Here is a 17,697-nt window from a genome sequence, read left to right on the forward strand (position 1 = left end):
CCACAAACTCACACAACTCATTGTGTTTTTAAGTTTAAGTAGCAATGAACTGTGGAAACCTATGGTGAGGTGGAATATATTGCAAAGCAGAGGACTGACTCAAAATAGCTGTTGTTGTCTACCTTTCCAAATGATGTCTGCTTCTGTCTGCTTGTTTGTTTTCATGGAATTGATCAGAGGGTCTCATTAACGCTAAGCATGTACTATGTCACTGAGCTATACCTCAGCCCTGACTCTTTTATTATTTATTTATAAAATGTTCTTTGTAGTATCTACATATGGTTGATGAAATTAATGGGTCTGGAAGAAACCACACAATTATCCCATACATTTCCCAGGGTTAATTATGTAAGCTATCTTACAGCAGGAAGAGTTAAATTAAAATAAGAGTGAATGGGCAATTGTCTCCAAAATAGATTGTCTTGTCAAGATTAGACCATGGAGGATGGAGGATATTAGGATTTCATTAACTTAGTTGTTTGTCTCCCTAATCTAGATCCCTCAGCTGCCTGCAACCCTGCGTATAATAACAGAAAACAACCTGTGGCTCTGGTGTGGCAAACCATGGAACCTTTCTTTTTCTGTAACTAGTCTCAGCTTCCATCTTTTCATGCCCTTCCCCTTTCTGTGTGTCTGGCTCCAAATTTCTCTTTCTCCGCCCCCCATATGTACTACAATATTTTATAAGAGATCAGCTGAAAATACTACATGCTAACAGACAATATGATACACAAAGTGGAGAGTATCAGGAATGGCGAAGGCCAAAGGCTTAGATCTAGAGTTTTTCAATAGACTGCTGAATGAACTAGATCTGCTGCTTGACCTGAGAGCCTTCTTCGGTGGTGACAGAACAAGCAGTGGCAGGCCTGGAGACCTGGAACACACAAACACATAGGGGACATTCTTGTCTTCACAGCAGTGGGAGGTACAGGATGACCTCCAAGGGCTCAGCATCTGCTGCCATCACGATGAACTCAGAGATGCCCCTGTTCAGTGTTTTGGTGGCCTCAGTGGTTCCTTTCCAAAGCTGTTTATAGTTACATGATTGCTGAATGGGGTCCAGTAGTTTCTTGGTGAGGTGGGCATATACGAGAGGATAGGCCTCTGTCATGGCTTCAGTCGTCGGCCTTGCCACCACACCAGAGCAGACGACTCCAAATTTCTCTTTTTATATATGAACATCAGTTATGTTGAACTTCACTCCAACTGATCCAGTATGAGTTCTTTTGAACTCCATCACATCTAGCACCATCCATGTGATGCTGTCTGGGTCTGTCCTGAACTGGTATGAAGTAACTTCCCTGTGAGGGAAAGCCTGAGGGGAAAAGTGAAGGATGATTTTAGAGAAAAAGGCCTGAGACAAAGCCTTGGAGGTTCCCTGAACTTTTCTTTAGAAAATGCTGTCTCTTACAGTAATGACATTGAAAAAAATAAAGATTTAGAATAAATACTTCTAAATAGAATTTCTGCAATGAATGTATACTTTTCTCTGTCTTTTTCTAGCTATGGAGTTCTTAAAGCAGCTATAAGTAACCTTAGGCATAACTTCTTATTTGAAGGGACAGTTATCTCATTTCCTTGAAAGATGACTTTATACTAAATTTTGTTTAGAAGCATTCAATGATTTCAGAATTATCTGAGAGGAGAGATAAAAAGAGAGAAAGGTATTACTTTCTTCTAGAGAATTGTAAGCAAAGAGTCTCTGGGAACTTTTTAAAAAATATTTTGTTGGAGTGAATAAATAGAAATGAGTATAGTTAATGAAAATGAAAAGATGATGAGCTTAGATATATTTCTCTGGGTTCAAATGAAAGATTTTTATCCTTCCACATACAGGAAATTGAAATTCATCTTCTAAAATAGGGCCACCAAGAACTTATTTCTTTCACTAGTACACTAAAGTAAAGAACTTCAGTATCCAGATGCAATGCCTCTCAGTTAGATGACTATGTGCCACAAGCACCTTAATTGTGAATGTTCATATGACGTCATATAATAATTTCAGTCAATATATAGCTACAGACAGCATTGGTATTTGAATTCTTTGTTTATTGTGTAAGGAAACCATTTCATATTATAGCTATTTTGTGTGTACTGTTAAAAACACATAACACTGCTCCAATATACTGATATATAGAACTCAGTCAATTATAAATCCAATTATCACAAGTTTGGGGTAGGATTTATTCCACCGTGGAAGATACAACTTACTAATTATTAGTTAACTCCTTAGTTCTTGGTATACTTGTTTTCTTAATATGGTTCCTGCCCCAGTGTTGATCTCTAAGTTTCTCAATGGGATACTTTTTCTACTTTGTAACTTTGTCTTGACCAAATGCAGTCTAAATTTCAAGATGACAAGTAGGGATTAACCAGCACAAGATGCAGAAGAATGAACAAACCTACCCTCCTTCTAATGCTACACTCACAATTGTTGCTGAGGATGTGAACTTCCCAAGGCTGTTGTAACAAAGCACCAAATTAGGTGGCTTAAGGCTTTATCCAGAAGGCAAAAATATGGATGGAGAGAAGGCTCAACAGTTAAAGTACTTGCCTGCAAAGTCTCACTACCCAGATTTGATGTCCCAGTACCCATGTAAAACCAGATTACAAAGTGGCACATATATCTGGAGTTTGTTTCTGGCATCTGAAAGCCCTGACATGCCCATTTTCTCTGTCTCTTCTCTCTATTTCTGCTTGCAAATAAATATAAATAGATTTTTTTAAATATTTTTTGTTCATTTTTATTTATTTATTTATTTGAGAGTGACAGACACAGGGAGAAAGACAGATAGAGGGAGAGAGAGAGAGAGAATGGGCGTACCAGGGCTTCCAGCCACTGCAAACAAACTCCAGATGCATGCGCCCCCTTGTGCATCTGACTAACGTGGGACCTGGGGAACCGAGCCATGAACTGGGGTCCTTAGGCTTCACAGGCAAGCGCTTAACTGCTAAGCCATCTCTCCAGCCCAAATATAAATAGTTTTGAAAAAAAAGGCAAAAATCTAAAGTCAAGGGGTTGGTATGCCCATCTGGCCAAAGAAGTTTCTAGGAAAAGATTTTCCTTCCTCTTTCAGTTTCTTTGAATGGTAACAGTCTTAGGTCTTCAGTGCTTTACAGATGATCAACTGTGACTTGTGCCTCCAACTTCACATAGATACCTTCCCTCTGTGTGCCTGGGTCCACATTTCTCTCTTTCAAGAAGACATCAGGGGTACTGTATTTCAGTCCCACTCGAATCCATTGTGAACTCATCCTAATATGATGACAATGTAAAGACCCTGCTTTGCTATCATGCCACATTCTCAGGTTCCTGGTGAACCTGGATTTGGGAAACATCCACCTTATGAATACATGGTGTTGTGTGACCTTGGACATTTCTCCTCTCTTTTCTTGTTTGTACTTTCTTTTTTTCTCAGGGGAATTCCACATCCCATGTCCTTTACAGACCCTGGTTTTCTTCATTGATTTCTTTTTTTTTTTTTCTTTATTGATTTCATCTCATGGTCCTTCTGCCTCATATCCCCATGCTCTCACATAAGTGCTAACCCCGTAGAAATATCCTAGAAAATTCATCTGCAAATTCTTAAGTTCAGGTCAGTTCTTATGAATTGTGTAGGCTCTGCCTTATCTTTGTCCTTAAAGAGGCCTGGTGGCCTGGTTTTACTTTTCTTTCTTAATCAGACAGATACCTACCATTACTTATCCTGCTAGGAATGTGGTTTTAGACTATTAAGGAATTAATGGGTGATATCAAGCCAGTAACTTTTATGGTTTTCCCTACATGCGAACATAAAATGCATCTTGGCTACTTGAAGATTCATCCCTCTTTACCTCCCCAGCTTCTCTGACCTGAAAGTCTCTCTTCAAAATTCCCTCAACTACATGGGCACATTTCTTAAATAAGTGCTAGAAGTGAAGCTTTTGCTCCACGAAATAGTACAGCTTCTTGTTGTTGTACCTTCCCTGAGCTCCAAGCTCATTGTTACTTGTTCACATCCCACCTGCCCCACAAAAACAATCCTTCCTGGTAACTCCCCTCTCCGTCCAACCTGTCTCCTTCAGCTATTGCTAAACCTGCTTGCTTTTGTAAATAAACATTTTGTTCATACAAAAACTCTCCTAATACTGGTTTTGCTTTGCCTAAAACAAGTGAGGAGTTTGAAAAAATCTAGTACAAAAAAATACAGGAAGCATCTCCTATATGTATTCTATCGTCAGACTTTTGTGCATGTTGTTTTTAAGTAACAGCTTAAACACAAGCAAACCAGCATGGAAACAACCAACTATGACCATCGGCACAAAGACACCTTTGATATGACCAGGAAGGTCAAACAATGAGCACTTGTCAAGGTTCTCAGAGCACAGGTTGCAATTTTAGGTTATAGAGGCTATTGAAATGTAAATCAGCCGTTTAGACAAGTGTGTGAGCATCATTATATTATGCTGAAGTTATTCTCTTACTATGCGTGCACTTGGGGCTTTTGTTATCAACTGCTGATTTCTCTGGCCTGTCCATCTGGAAGGAGGACAGGGCAGGTATGGAGGTCCACGTATGGGGACTTCTCCTTTTCTTCAGTCCAGCATCAGCTGCTTTGGGCAAACTCTTTCAGGCTTGCACTTTTCCTGAAGGTATTGGCTTCTGGAATACAGTTTTAGGAAAAATCTAGATAATGAGATGGTTTAATGTGAATAATCTTAGGGTAATGCAAAATGAATTCCTTAAATTGCACACCTCTGATCTTAATTGGTTTGAAGACAGAACATATATAGATGATCCTTATTATATTTTTGTACTTGGTTTAAAAAAACTTGTAGCATATGTCACACAAAACAAAAACAGCATGATGGGAGTCCTTTTATGAGAAAAATGTTTAATTATCTACAAAGGTAAGAAAGTTTAGCAACAGCTTTTAACTCTTCTGTGTCACAAGTCAGTGTGCTTCCTGCTGATAAGATGAGCACTTCCTTCCAGCTGATGACTAGACTTGGAGAGGAAAATAAAACCAAATAGATTATCAGTCACCAGTACAAGTTCTATGAAGATTGAATTTTAAAACTGGAAAAAAGATGTGTTTCTCTTCAAAACATTATTTGATTCTGGTCAATGGATGTCTAATAATGTTTACATATTAAATATTGTCAAACGTGTCTAGAAGACAATAAGAGGATCTTTGTTTCATCTTGTTTTCGAGGTTGCTATGGTGATTCTTTCTTTAGTCAGGGAACAGAACAATAATGAGGGTAGTGTCCCAAGTGTCATTCCAGTACCTTCTGGCTGACGGGTCAACAGGCTCAATGAAGAGAACTCACATCTAGAGATGGTTAGGGAGTCAGACTAGCTGGAGTGTCCCCTGGAACTACCATTCACTGGGTGACATAGGCAAGGCCCACTCAGCCTGGTTTACTCATCTCTGAAATAAGCCTGTTATCTTCGCTGACCTCATATTGTTGTTGCATTTTAAATGGAAGACACTGTGCTTAGTAAAACCACTTCGAAGACTGAACTTCCATACACCCACTGCCCATTTTTAAGACTTAATGAATAACCAATTTCTTACATTTTTTCTAGCTATAAGTGAAGTTTTAGTCAGAAATTTCTCTTCTTGTTTGAAGTCTTTCTATAATCTTGTTCCATGGTTGGATAAAGTCTTGCAAAGAAATCCTACACAGCACATGCAGACCAATTATTATATGTGAAACACTTAGTCGAAACCCTAATTCAGGCTGGAGAGATGGGTTAGCAGTTAAGGAGTTTGCCTGTGCAGCCTAAGAACCCAGGTTTGATTCCCCAGTACCTACATAAGCCAGATGCACTAAGTGGCCCATGTGTCTAGAGTTTGTTTGCAGTGGCTGGAGACTCTGGCATGCCCATTTGCGCACTCACTCTCTCTACCTCTTTCACTCTTGCTTGCTTTCAAATAAATAAATAAATAAGATATTTTTTAAAAAATAAAATAACTTGGGCTGAAGAGATGACTTAGTGGTTAAGGTGCTTGCCTGCGAAGCCTACAGACCCATGTTTGACTCTTCAAATTCCACATAAGCCAGATGTACAAAGGGGAGGCAAGCTTAAGGTTGTATATGCCTACTAGGTGACGCACCATCTAGAGTTTGATTGTGGTGGCTGATGCCCTAGTGTGCCAATTCTCTTTCTCTCTCTAAAATAAAAAAAGGAAAAATCTCTAACCACTGCTCTTACATGTAATCTAACAATATTATAAGGTGAGCAGGCAAACACCTTAACTGCTAAGCCATCTCTCCAGCCCATAAATTTTTTTAAAAATATACTTGATTTCTAAGCACTGTTGATCCTATGGTATATGCTCAATAAACATTTATTGAATTAATTAAACTGGAAAGGTATTTTACTCTTTCAACATTTAAAACTACAAACATGGATACATTGCTATCATAATTATCATTATTAGTTTTATTTTCTAGCATTTTATAGTTCCTGCCACAAAAGCTACTAAATTGCACATTCCATTTTGCACTTGATGTGAACTTTCAAACAAATCTACCAACTTTTGATACATTAAACTTCAGAAGTGTGAGAATATGAAGGAGTAAAAGAAAATTTCAGTATTTTCATGCTTCAGTAGTTTCATTTACTTTTCCCCCAATATACATATTCCCTGCAATCAGAAATATTAATAACAGAATTTCTCTTTGAAAGAATCACATCCTTGCTACTAAGTATAACACAATATGATATACTTAACAACAAAATTTTGCTCTTTAAAAAAAATAAACTTTGTTAGGCTGGAGAAATGGCTTAGTGATTAAGGCATTTGGTGGCAAAGCCAAAGGACCCAGGTTTGATTGCCCAGTACTCATGTAAAAGCCAGATGCACAAGTGGCATCTGTGTCTGGAGTTTGTTTGCAATGGCTAAAGGCTCTGGCTCACCCACTGTCTCTTTCTTTCTCTCTCTCAAATAAATAAAATATATTTAAAAATCTTATTTATAGCTTATTTTAAATTTTGTGAGATACTATAGGTATACAAAGTAGTAACTGTAATTTTTCAAAACAGCACCAAATGCCAAGAATCTGATATTACCATACCAGTGTGTAGTCACTAGTTTCAGGGTATTAGTACCCTGTTATTTGCAAAGGAATTTATAAGGAAACCTAAAACGATTTGATAAGACAATGGAAAAAAAGTTATACAGAGTTGTAGATGAATCAACTATGATTTTAAAATAATTAATTAGATTCACTGATAAACTGAAGCTAAATAAAAATGTGATTAATATACAAGCTTCCATTCCCTCTTCCCTTACACTGAATACCAGGAAGCTCAAGAACCCTATGTGCTGAGAATGTAAACATAGTAACTTCACTTGTTTGTAATGTACTTGGAGGAAAAGTGTTGTGTTTTAATACAATTGATACAAGCCTCAGTGACACAGTCCAACTACAGGAAGCATGGGTTTATGAAATAACTAGACTGTTAATGGCGCCCCCTAGAGTTGAACATTCATACTGAAAAGTTGAACAATCTGGGTTTGGCTACAGAAATATTTTCCATGTGTAGTTACAGCAGGAAAAATATTTTCTGATCTTTTATGACACTCACGTTTTTATAAGATTATCCACAGTCTAAGCACAATATCAGTACCTCTATTTCCAAATGGCATTTTGTAGGATTTATCCAGAAATGAAAGAAGGCACTTCATAGGACAGAGCAAAGATACTATTTTGAACAACAAAAGTGAAGTATTGTAACACAGAGGTGTGCAGGTGAAGTAGGCAATGAGCAGTTCTAGGTGGTGTCGGCACTCTGAGCTGGAAGAACATTTTGTTCTTTTGTTTGTTTTTGCCTTGGTTTGGTTGGAGTCAAGGTCTTAGGTAGGCAAGGCGTCCTCCAACTTGCTATGTAAGCAAGCATGACCTTGAAGTAACCCTCCTCCCTCTACCTCCCAAGCGTTGACATGACAGGTTATGTCACCACACTCAGCAAGAACCAGGTTTCTCTATAGACAAGATTGTTTGGAGAACTCTTCTCAGCTTTTTTCAGCTGTGTGGATCCTGTACAGATATTTTTTTTTTTTTAAAAAAAAACCTTTTAGACTTTTAAACTTTTACTGTGTCACTATATGGGATAAATTTGCATGGGGTGGAGAGTAGGCAAGATTCATATTCAGCCTCTCCCTTTGGGGTCATGGTCATTTAATCTTGTGAACATCCACATTTATCCATAAGAGTGAGGACATGCTATTATTTTGGAACATGAAAACCCTTGACAAAAGTTAAGAGAAAGTACTTGGAAGAATTTGCCAGCCAATAAAGAATATCCTAAGAAAATAGGGAGACCCAGAAATTCTAATAGAGAAAAAAATGTGTTTTTTCATCACCAATATAGCTATTGGAAAGTCTTATTTCTGTATTTATGTAATGAGCCTTCTTCAAATTGTTCTTCGGTAAAATGTTTTCTCTCTCCATATGAGATCTCTGAATTCTCATAGAACAGGTGAGAACTTACCTAAGGGCATAGTGGTCCCTTGGCATCCATAGGGATTGGTTTAAGACCCTCTCATGTATGAAAATGTGATATTCAAGTCTCTTACAAAATGCCATAATATTTACATAAAACCCATATACTCCTTCAGTATATTTTATCTATTTGATTACTTTATTAGTATCTAATAAATGCAAACACTATGCATGTACAGTTGTTTTATATTTTTTAGGACAAAATGAAAAGAAAAAAGTATCTATATTGAGAAAAGAGAAAAGGTTTTTAAAATATTTTTGACTTACAGTTGGTTGCACACCCTGTAGATATGGAGGGTTGACTCTATAGGGGATCTGGCTCTACCAGAATACCTCAGTTGGCAACCTAGCTGTATTACTTTTAACTAGGTGATCTTGGGCAAGATATTTGACCTCTGTACTGATTTGCTCATTTAAGAAATGCGGATGACACCAGTGCCTACATCCTGTGGGCATTATGAGAACTAAAATAGGAATTATCTATAAACCAATGGAAGTACCAATAGGCAGTGAGAGATGCTTACTCTGTGATGCAGCATTGGGTGTTGTGTTATAATGATCTGTCCTAATTGCTTTCTGAAGCATGATATTTAAACTGTCAGACATGTAAGTGGTTGTCCTTTTATTACTTTGGTTTTCATTTATCTATTATTTTGTGTTTATTTTTAGGTATAAGTTCCTGGAGTTAGGGCTTATTTGTTACTTGTGGGTTTTTTCAACATTTTGTGCAAACTTCAGAATTTTTACCACTTAGAATTCTAGTTCTCAGACCTGAAAGGTATTAAGAAAATTACTTCTCATGTACTAGGAGAGCAAGTGAAAACCCAGAGACTCAAATCTAGTGTCTTGCCCTGCTCCTATAATTCGTTGTACTATTGTGTCATTCTCACCCAAGTAGAATAGAGTCTAGATATGGTGAGCATAAGTCAAGCATTGTTATATAAATAATACAATCAATGTCTTCCTAAAAATAATAGAAGTAATAAGTTGTAACTGTGATGTTTTTCTTTATTTCTGTGGTTCTGGATATTTTGCTTAGCATGGGCTCCACCACCCAACTACACCATTCCTTCTCATTGTTTCATGAATGCGTAATTCAACTTTATTATAACATTTATCCTAAAGGAGGCAGTTAGCTTCCTTTGGGGAAATAAATTTTTTAATGTGTTCCTATTGCTGCTACCACTTTGAACTGACTGAACTTTCCCACCTCAACAGGCTGTGGTGGGGAGATGACTGGAGCCCTGGGCTCCTTCAGCAGCCCTGGGTATCCACAGAGCTATCCTGACGGCAAAGACTGCATCTGGTACATTCGCACAGCCCCAGGGAGCAGCATTCAGCTCACCATACACGACTTCGATGTGGAATATCATCCTAACTGCACATATGACAGTCTGGAGGTAGGGACTGACATTGTTTCTCAATACACTCTGAAATTTGGTGTGAAGCTGGAGAGATGCCCACATTCTTTCCAGAGGCCAGCGCTGTTCTATTCTTAGAGATTCTAATGATTATCAGCCCTTCATAGATCATGTTAGCAGACATATGGTATAAATGAGTTTGCATTTCTCTCCCAGTAGTACTTGAGGGCCTTTGCTGGGCAGTACATTTAGGGAGTGAGACCAGAAAATAGCAGTAGGGAATACTGTGAGCAAAAGATTAGAAAGGAGAGCCAATGGAAGGAGGGAGCCACTGTGGGTAGCATGAGCCCGGACTAGAACCCTGTGAAGGTTGTCCCACTGAAGGATGGGAGTTTGAGACACTGATTCCCTAACTCTGATTCCCAAGGATGTGGAATGTTGTTTGCATCTTTAACACCCAACACTTCCAATCTGATATTTAAAAAAAGCACCCTTAGAGAAGGCATTGGAGGAACAGTCATAGAGTGAACTGGTACACGAGCAAGCTCCTCAACTGCCCCCACAGATACGGCTGTTATCTCAGCTGGGTCAGGGTCAGTGTTCTACAGCTGCTGCTGCTTAGGGCATTATTTTGTTCATATTCTTTGCATCTACACATGCGTGTGTGTGCATGTGTGTGTGTGTGTGCATGCATGTGCGTGTGTGTGTATGTATATGTGTAGGTGCTTGTACATGTTTGTGAATGTGTGTAGAATCCAGAGGATGACCTCAAGAGTCACCCTCAGTAATGCCACTCACCTTTATGAAGATAGGGTCTCTTACTAGCTTGGAGCACAATAATTATGTCTAGACTAGCTGGGCATTGATCAACTATCCTCTCCTCCTCAGCGCTGGGGTTACAGGCATGGGGCACCATGGCTACCATGATGATGTGAGTCCTGGGGATGGAACTCAGGTCTTCATGCTTAAAATGCAAGTGCTTCACTGACTGAACTATCTTCCTAGCCTCTTTTTTTCTGTTGTTTGTTTTTTGTTTTTGGTGTTTGGTTTTTCGAGGTAGTGTCTCACTCTAGCCCAGGCTGACCTGGAATTCACTCTGTATTCTCAGGGTGGCCTCGAATTTACAGCAGTCCTCCTACCTCTGCCTCCCGAGTACTGGGATTAAAGGTGTGTGCCACCACGCCCACTAGCCTCTTTTCAATGGTTACTTAGTACTGGACACTTGAAGATGAAAAACTTTTAAATGCTACTCCAAAGGGTCATCTCAGAAAGTTAAAATGATCTTTGAGAATCTTGGGCCCTATGGTTTATTACAATCAACTTTGAGCTGTCTGCAAAGTTTAATAGATCCTGACTGCACTCAAAAATCCCACCACCTCAGCTATTGAGACTGCTGTTTCACATCCTTCTACATCTAATGAAACAAATTCCATCAAGCTGGATGTTTTCTTCTGTTTTGTTGCTTTATTCTTAGTGCCAAGCACCTGGCAAAGAGCAAACACATCCGATCTCTGTATGACACATGGAAATGATGTTCATTTTATAGTGGTTCACAATGGACTGTTTGCAACTATATTTTTATGAGTGTGAATAATCCCTTCAGGCAAAAGGAGGATTCTGTCCCTCTATTATCAGTACCCAACTTAATAGTTCTTTTCATGACCCACCCCCCTTGATGGTGAGGAGATAAACTGAACCCATTCCCAACTCACAACTTCATGAAAGCCTGGGTAAAACCAGATGGTGCATGCAAGGGTTGAAACAAATCAATAGTACAGTGTAGGAAACTTTAACTCTTTATGAAGTTCTAACTATCCCCTCTGTAAGTGAGCACCATCTACTAGGGTTTACAGTTAGTGCTTCAATTCTTTCTACAAGGGGATGCCTTCTGTCTGCAGGAAGGAATACAGCAGCAGAGCTGGAAGGCACTGTGTCAGACCAATGCCTGTGTATTGGTGGCATTACTGCTGCCATCAAATATAATATCTCACAGGAGGAATGGTTTTTAGTAGAGAACAAGTCTCCTCCTAAAATCCACACTTATAGCCTGATGGAGGATCAACATTCACCTAGGGAATGTTAAAATGGTTTCTCTTGCCAGTAAGGATATTACTTGATTGCATAAAACCTTTACCCTTACAAAGAGCTGGCAGCAGACCCTCCACAGCAGTGTGTGACGTTCCAGCCCCTTCATTTTCATATGCCAAAGGGCATGTGACTGGTGCCCACTTGGCAAAATGTAAATGGGTTCATTGTACTATGGGTTTTGACACATCCATTACATGAGAGAGCAGAGACAGGCGTTGTTCCTTGCAAACAGCCTCAAAATCAGAGGGGCAAAATTAGATAGTCCAGCAGTAAAAGCAGCCCTGGGGAGTGGAGTACTCTGCCAGCTCAGAAATGTTTGTGAGAAGAGGCAGCAGTCTGCTTGGAGTTTGTTTTTATTAGAACAAGCTGACATTGCAGTGAGCCTCCAGGTCCCATCAAGAGCACAGATTGGGAGAACATTCTAAGGCCCTTAACTATCTTAGGGATTTTTTAGTTTCACTCAAAACTGAAAAAGTCACTCCCTGCCTTTTTGTTCTAGAACCTTTCATTTCTCTACAAATGTTCAGCTCAGATGAAAAGTGCTATAGCAAACTGATGTTAATGAATATTAAGAGGATGTTATTTCTTCCTTCATTTCCCAGTCACTGATAAGATGTATTTGTTAGTCTTGGTGAGAGTGTGGTCTAGAGGTCTAGAAACAATGCTCACTTTTTTTTTTACCTTGCATACTTGTCTTTCTAAGTACAGCCAGTAAATAGGTCCTACTGTCACCAGACATTGGACTTACTGGGATTCACCAAGTCTAAATTCGCTGTCCAGAAAGTGGCCAGTTACATAAAGCAAGAGCTGTGTGGTTACTCACAACCCTGGAATGCTGACTTGATTAGAACAACAAATGGACCTACCAGAGCAGAAAGCAATGCTCAACACTAAAACCATAGGCTTTGAAATATTCTCCATCCTAGGCATTTGCTAAAAACACACTGTAATCTCTCATTTGCAGACCAGTTCTTTTCCTCAAAAAAGTTTAGTCATAAACTGTAATGGAACGAACCACACCCAGAAATTCTTTTCATCATTTTCCTCTTCTGACTAGGGGCTAATTACTGATTTTATTTATTCATGCCAAAATCACCATTCTATTGTTTTGGCCATGGAAAAGCAGAGCTGATTTTACTTCATTCTCTAAGAAAGTTCTGTGGAAAGCCGGGGCAGCATGGGCAAAGAGGAAACCCACTCCCTGGCGCAATGAAACCGGACAATTGCCTGGTGTGGGCAATTAGCACTTTCAGGCCTGCTCAGCCCATTGAGAAGGGCGGCAAAGAATGTCAGAAGTGGCAGTGTTTATTCTTCTGGAGGCTTCGAGGCTCAGCCAACTCATACCCATTATGTTTGTGATCTCAAGGGGATGCCTGAGCAGGGAAAACAAAGATTGTTTTGCCGACGGGTGTGTTTTCTTTGTTAGCGGGCAGAGCTGGCTCTCTGTGTTCTCCGGGTGTGTGTGCTGGTCAGAGGGCTTGGTGATGCGGAGCACACGCTGCTGGCTGCCCACACTGGGGCTGTGCCGTGGGCCAGGGCAGGGAGGACATGAAAGCGGGAACAGAGCTTTCAACAGGAAGCGGTCTTGTCCCTTTCCTTTGCATGTGGGTATGCGTATGTGTAAAGGGCCACATGAGACTGTTCTGGCAGACCTGCTTTGGAGGGCACTTAGGGGACCCCACAAACAGCAAACATCAGCTGGTCCTAATGAAAATAAGCCAGAGCAGTCAGTAAGCTTCATTCCTTTGCAATTACAGTCTTTGGGCTCAGCCCTCTGGGATACAGCAGTCTCATTCATTTTGGCCTTTCCCACATGGCTGGGGGTGGGGGGAGGAAATTAATCAGATCAGACAAAGAAATCATTATAGATTCAAGTCATGGACACCTCCCCCAGAGTAGATTTCTTATTCTCACTGTGTCCTCAGGGAATTTAAGATTCCCTATCAGTCAGCTGAGAGCCTGAGGGTGGGCTAGGGTCCTGGGAAGCCTCAGTAATGCAGAAAGACCACCTGGGAGAGGTGAGAGGATGTTGTGCACAGGTCTCACTGAAAACTGCTTTTCTGGTTTTGACCCAAGTGTAGATTGTGTGTGTGTGTGTGTGTGTGTGTGTTTAGGGATCAGGCACTAATATACTTGAAAACTCTCATCCAAAGTGATCTATCTTCTACAAATCAACTTTGACAAGACCTGAAGATGGAGGGGAGAATCAATATCTTCTGTCTGATTCTTTCCCACTCCGGGCCCTGCTGCCCATGCACACATAGATAAAGAGAGTCCAAAAAAGAGGCAGAATCCTGCATGTGGGGCCTCCTAGAGGTGAAGCCAAGGAAATCCTTTCCATGAATATGCCTCTGACTTGTGGGTTCCCATCAGCCAGATACTTGAACAAATTTTGAGCAGCCTGGGCAGTCTGAAGCCAGGGACAATGAGCATAGAGGTTCCCAAGTAGAAGGTAGAAGTTCTTGGTCAGGTTCCTGGGAGGATCCATGGGAGGATATGTAGCAGTCAGTCCCTGCTTTTTCCAGAACATACTTTCACAGGTTGTATTTTCACTACCTCTAAAGAAGTCTAATCTTGTAAACAAAATGGTTGTCTATTAAGGTCATTCATAGGTGCTTGTCAGAATTAGACAATCAGATTTCATGCTGTGTTATCTGGAATGTCCCTGACAGAGAATTCAAGAAATCCCAGAACCATAGAAAAGAGAAAAGTGGGAGACGGAGTATTCTGGAACAATTTACTTGGTCCCTTTTACTATTATGTCTGATGAAATGAACAGGCATCTTGAGGGTGATTCAACTTGTATATGCCTAAGGCAAAAAGAGCAGTTTAAGAAGTCAAGTTTATAGTTCATTCCCATCCAGGGAGGCTCAACTTTCAATATCCAGTCATAATGAATCCCATGAATGGGTTGGCAAAAGCTAAGGTAGGGGCTGAGATTGCTTAAGTATATTTTTAACTGATGTCCTTCTGCACCTCTTCTCAGATCTATGGAGGCCCTGATTTCCATGCTCCCAGAATAGCCCAGTTGTGTACCCAGAATTCACCTTTGATCCCAATGCAGATCTCCAGTACAGGAAATGAGATAGCAATCCACTTTAACACTGATAGTTCTATAAATGGAAGAGGTTTCAATGCCTCCTGGAAAGCAGTCCCTGGAGGTAAGTGCACAAAGGGAGATACCCTTGACAATTTCTGGTGATCCTTTGTGGAATTTTACAAAATGGTTGGAGAAAAATATGAAGGCTACACCCTGGTGACTTTGTGACTGCCTTGGCATTACTTGTCCTTAAAAATATAATACAATTAGGCTTTCTAAAAGTAACTACATATGTGAAAACAAGACTACAAGTATGCAAGTCTATAATGTGAACAGAATTTGGATGTTTGGATAGACTTGTTTGCCCAACATGAGACTAGAACCTATTCTTCTAGTCAAATCAGTAAATGGTCAAGTTACCTCATGCCATAGTGCACACCTTTAGATTCATAGCAAATATGAACTGTAAGCATTAAATTTGTCAATTGAAGGAATAATAACTATATGTGGTACAATGACTTTTGTTACAAGATCTCAGGTTTTCTAAACAGGTTACAGATTTTTTAAAAAGCTGACTATAGAAATACCAATAGACCCAGTTATACCCTTACTGGGCATCTACCCTAAAACCCTCAAACCACAGGCCAGAGAGATTTGCTCAACCATGTTTGTAGCAGCTCATTTCGTAATAGCTAAAAGCTGGAATCAACCCAGATGTCCATCATTAGAAGAATGGATAACTAAGATGTGGTATATCTACACAATGGAATTCTATACAGCAGTAAGAAAAAAATGACACAAAGAAATTTGAGGAAAAATGGTTGAACCTGGAACAGATCATTCTCAGTGAACTTACCCAATCACAGAAAAAAAATTGACACATAGTCTCACTCATCTACAACACCTAACCTGAATCTATCCAAGAGAACTTACATACCCAGCAAGCACCTCATGGACTAGACAATAGGATGGATGGGGAGGGAGGAAAGGGCATCGAAGGGGTGGAAAAAAAGTATTCTGGACCCAAATGGCAATGGTGCCATAAAATTCTACTTCCTAAAAATAAATAAATAAATAAATAAAATTGCACATTTTGGCATATTTTAACAGACATTAATTAACTTGAATAACTGCTATTCGAAGTGATAATTGTAGAATATCTATTATGTACCAGGTGCTGTTGTAGCTATTTTATGAGGATTACAGTATGAAAGAAGCCTATTTTATAGCCTCATTTTACAAGTGAGGTGATAGAAGCTTACAGAAGTTACTGATTTCCCCAACATCCCAGCTAGAAATGTCTATGCAGAGAAGACTGTAGGCCACCTTTGCCCCACTCCTTTAACTGCAAGGCCGCATGGAGCCATATGAGAGCTCACAAAGTGAATTAAATATGAATTTATACACATAATTCTCAGATTACAAGTAAAAATAATGACGAAGTTTTCTGTTATTTGTTTATAATGCCATCAATCCCAAAAAGATGGGATCATAGTGATGATCTTTTTACTAAATGTAGGAAGAAAAATGTAGAGTAGTAACTAAAATATTAAGTAACTTGAAAAGATACATTAAATTATTTATAAAATCACATACTAGGGATGTAGAAATGGCTTAGCTGTTAAGGTGCTCACCTATGAAGCCTAAGGGCCCACGTTCAACTCTCCAGATCCCATGTAAGCCAGACACACAGGGTGATGCTTGCACAAAGTCACACAGGTGTACAATGTGGGACATGTGTCTGGAGTTTGATTACAGCAGCTGTAGGCCCTGGAATGCCAATTTTCTCTCTCTCTCTATTTTTCTTTTATTCTCATAAAGAAGAGGAGTTTGTTGGGCTTGCTTCAAAAAATCACATACTATTGAATCATCCAATGTTTCAAAGTAGATTCTATACAGTATGTGTCCATCTAAAGAACAATAACTTATTTTTATCATTTTAATTAATACATATTTAAAGTCTTTTAACCATTTCATTATTATTTCCCCATTCTTCTGTGCTTCTGATTAGATAAATGAAATAATATGAATATGTAGTTTTTTACACTTTTTAGCACATAGAACAAATAATATAACATCAAGAAATGTACACTATTGATTTGTACGCCAGGATTATTGTACAGTTTTAGCATCAGTGATACTCCACGTTTTGACAGTTTTGTGCATCAGTGATACTCCATGTTATGGACAGTTTTATGCATCAGTGATAATCCACATTATGGACAGTTTTGTACATCAGTGATACTCCATGTTTTGACAGTTTTGTGCATCATTGATACTCCAGGTTATGGACAGTTTTGTGCATCAGTGGTACTCCACATTATGGACAGTTTTGTGCATTAGTAGATACTCCAGGCTATGGACAATTTTGTGTGTCAGTGATACTCCAGGTTGTGGAAAGTTTTGTGCATCAATGATACTCCATGTTATGGACAGTTTTGTGCATCAGTGATACTCCACATTATGGACAGTTTTGTGCATTAGTGATACTCCAGGTTATGGACAGTTTTATGCATTAGTGATACTCCAGGTTATGGACAGTTTTGTGCATTAGTGATACTCCACGTTATGGACACTTTTGTGTGTCGCTGATACTCCACTTTATGGACACTTTTGTGTGTTAGTGATACTCCAGGTTATGGAGTTTTGTGCACCAGTGATACTCCAGGTTTTGTACAGTTTTGTGCATCTGTGGTTTTCTCACTGAGT

At 39.4% G+C, this 17,697-nt stretch overlaps 1 protein-coding gene and 1 pseudogene across 1 annotated transcript in view; one reads left to right on the forward strand and one right to left on the reverse strand.

Annotated features, from left to right (window-relative positions):
- Cubn (cubilin) overlaps positions 1 to 17,697 on the forward strand; it is a 255,894-nt gene that overhangs the window by 98,887 nt on the left and 139,310 nt on the right. Inside the window, exons 29-30 of the mRNA XM_045135128.1 lie at positions 9,718 to 9,899; positions 14,935 to 15,109. Of these exons, the coding sequence (XP_044991063.1) occupies positions 9,718 to 9,899; positions 14,935 to 15,109 (357 nt within the window). The remainder of the gene's footprint in view (positions 1 to 9,717; positions 9,900 to 14,934; positions 15,110 to 17,697) is intronic.
- Positions 776 to 1,111, reverse strand: LOC101598697 (annotated as a pseudogene).

The sequence above is a fragment of the Jaculus jaculus genome, chromosome 15 (assembly GCF_020740685.1).
Source record: "Jaculus jaculus isolate mJacJac1 chromosome 15, mJacJac1.mat.Y.cur, whole genome shotgun sequence".
Classification (NCBI taxonomy): Eukaryota; Metazoa; Chordata; class Mammalia; order Rodentia; family Dipodidae; genus Jaculus; species Jaculus jaculus.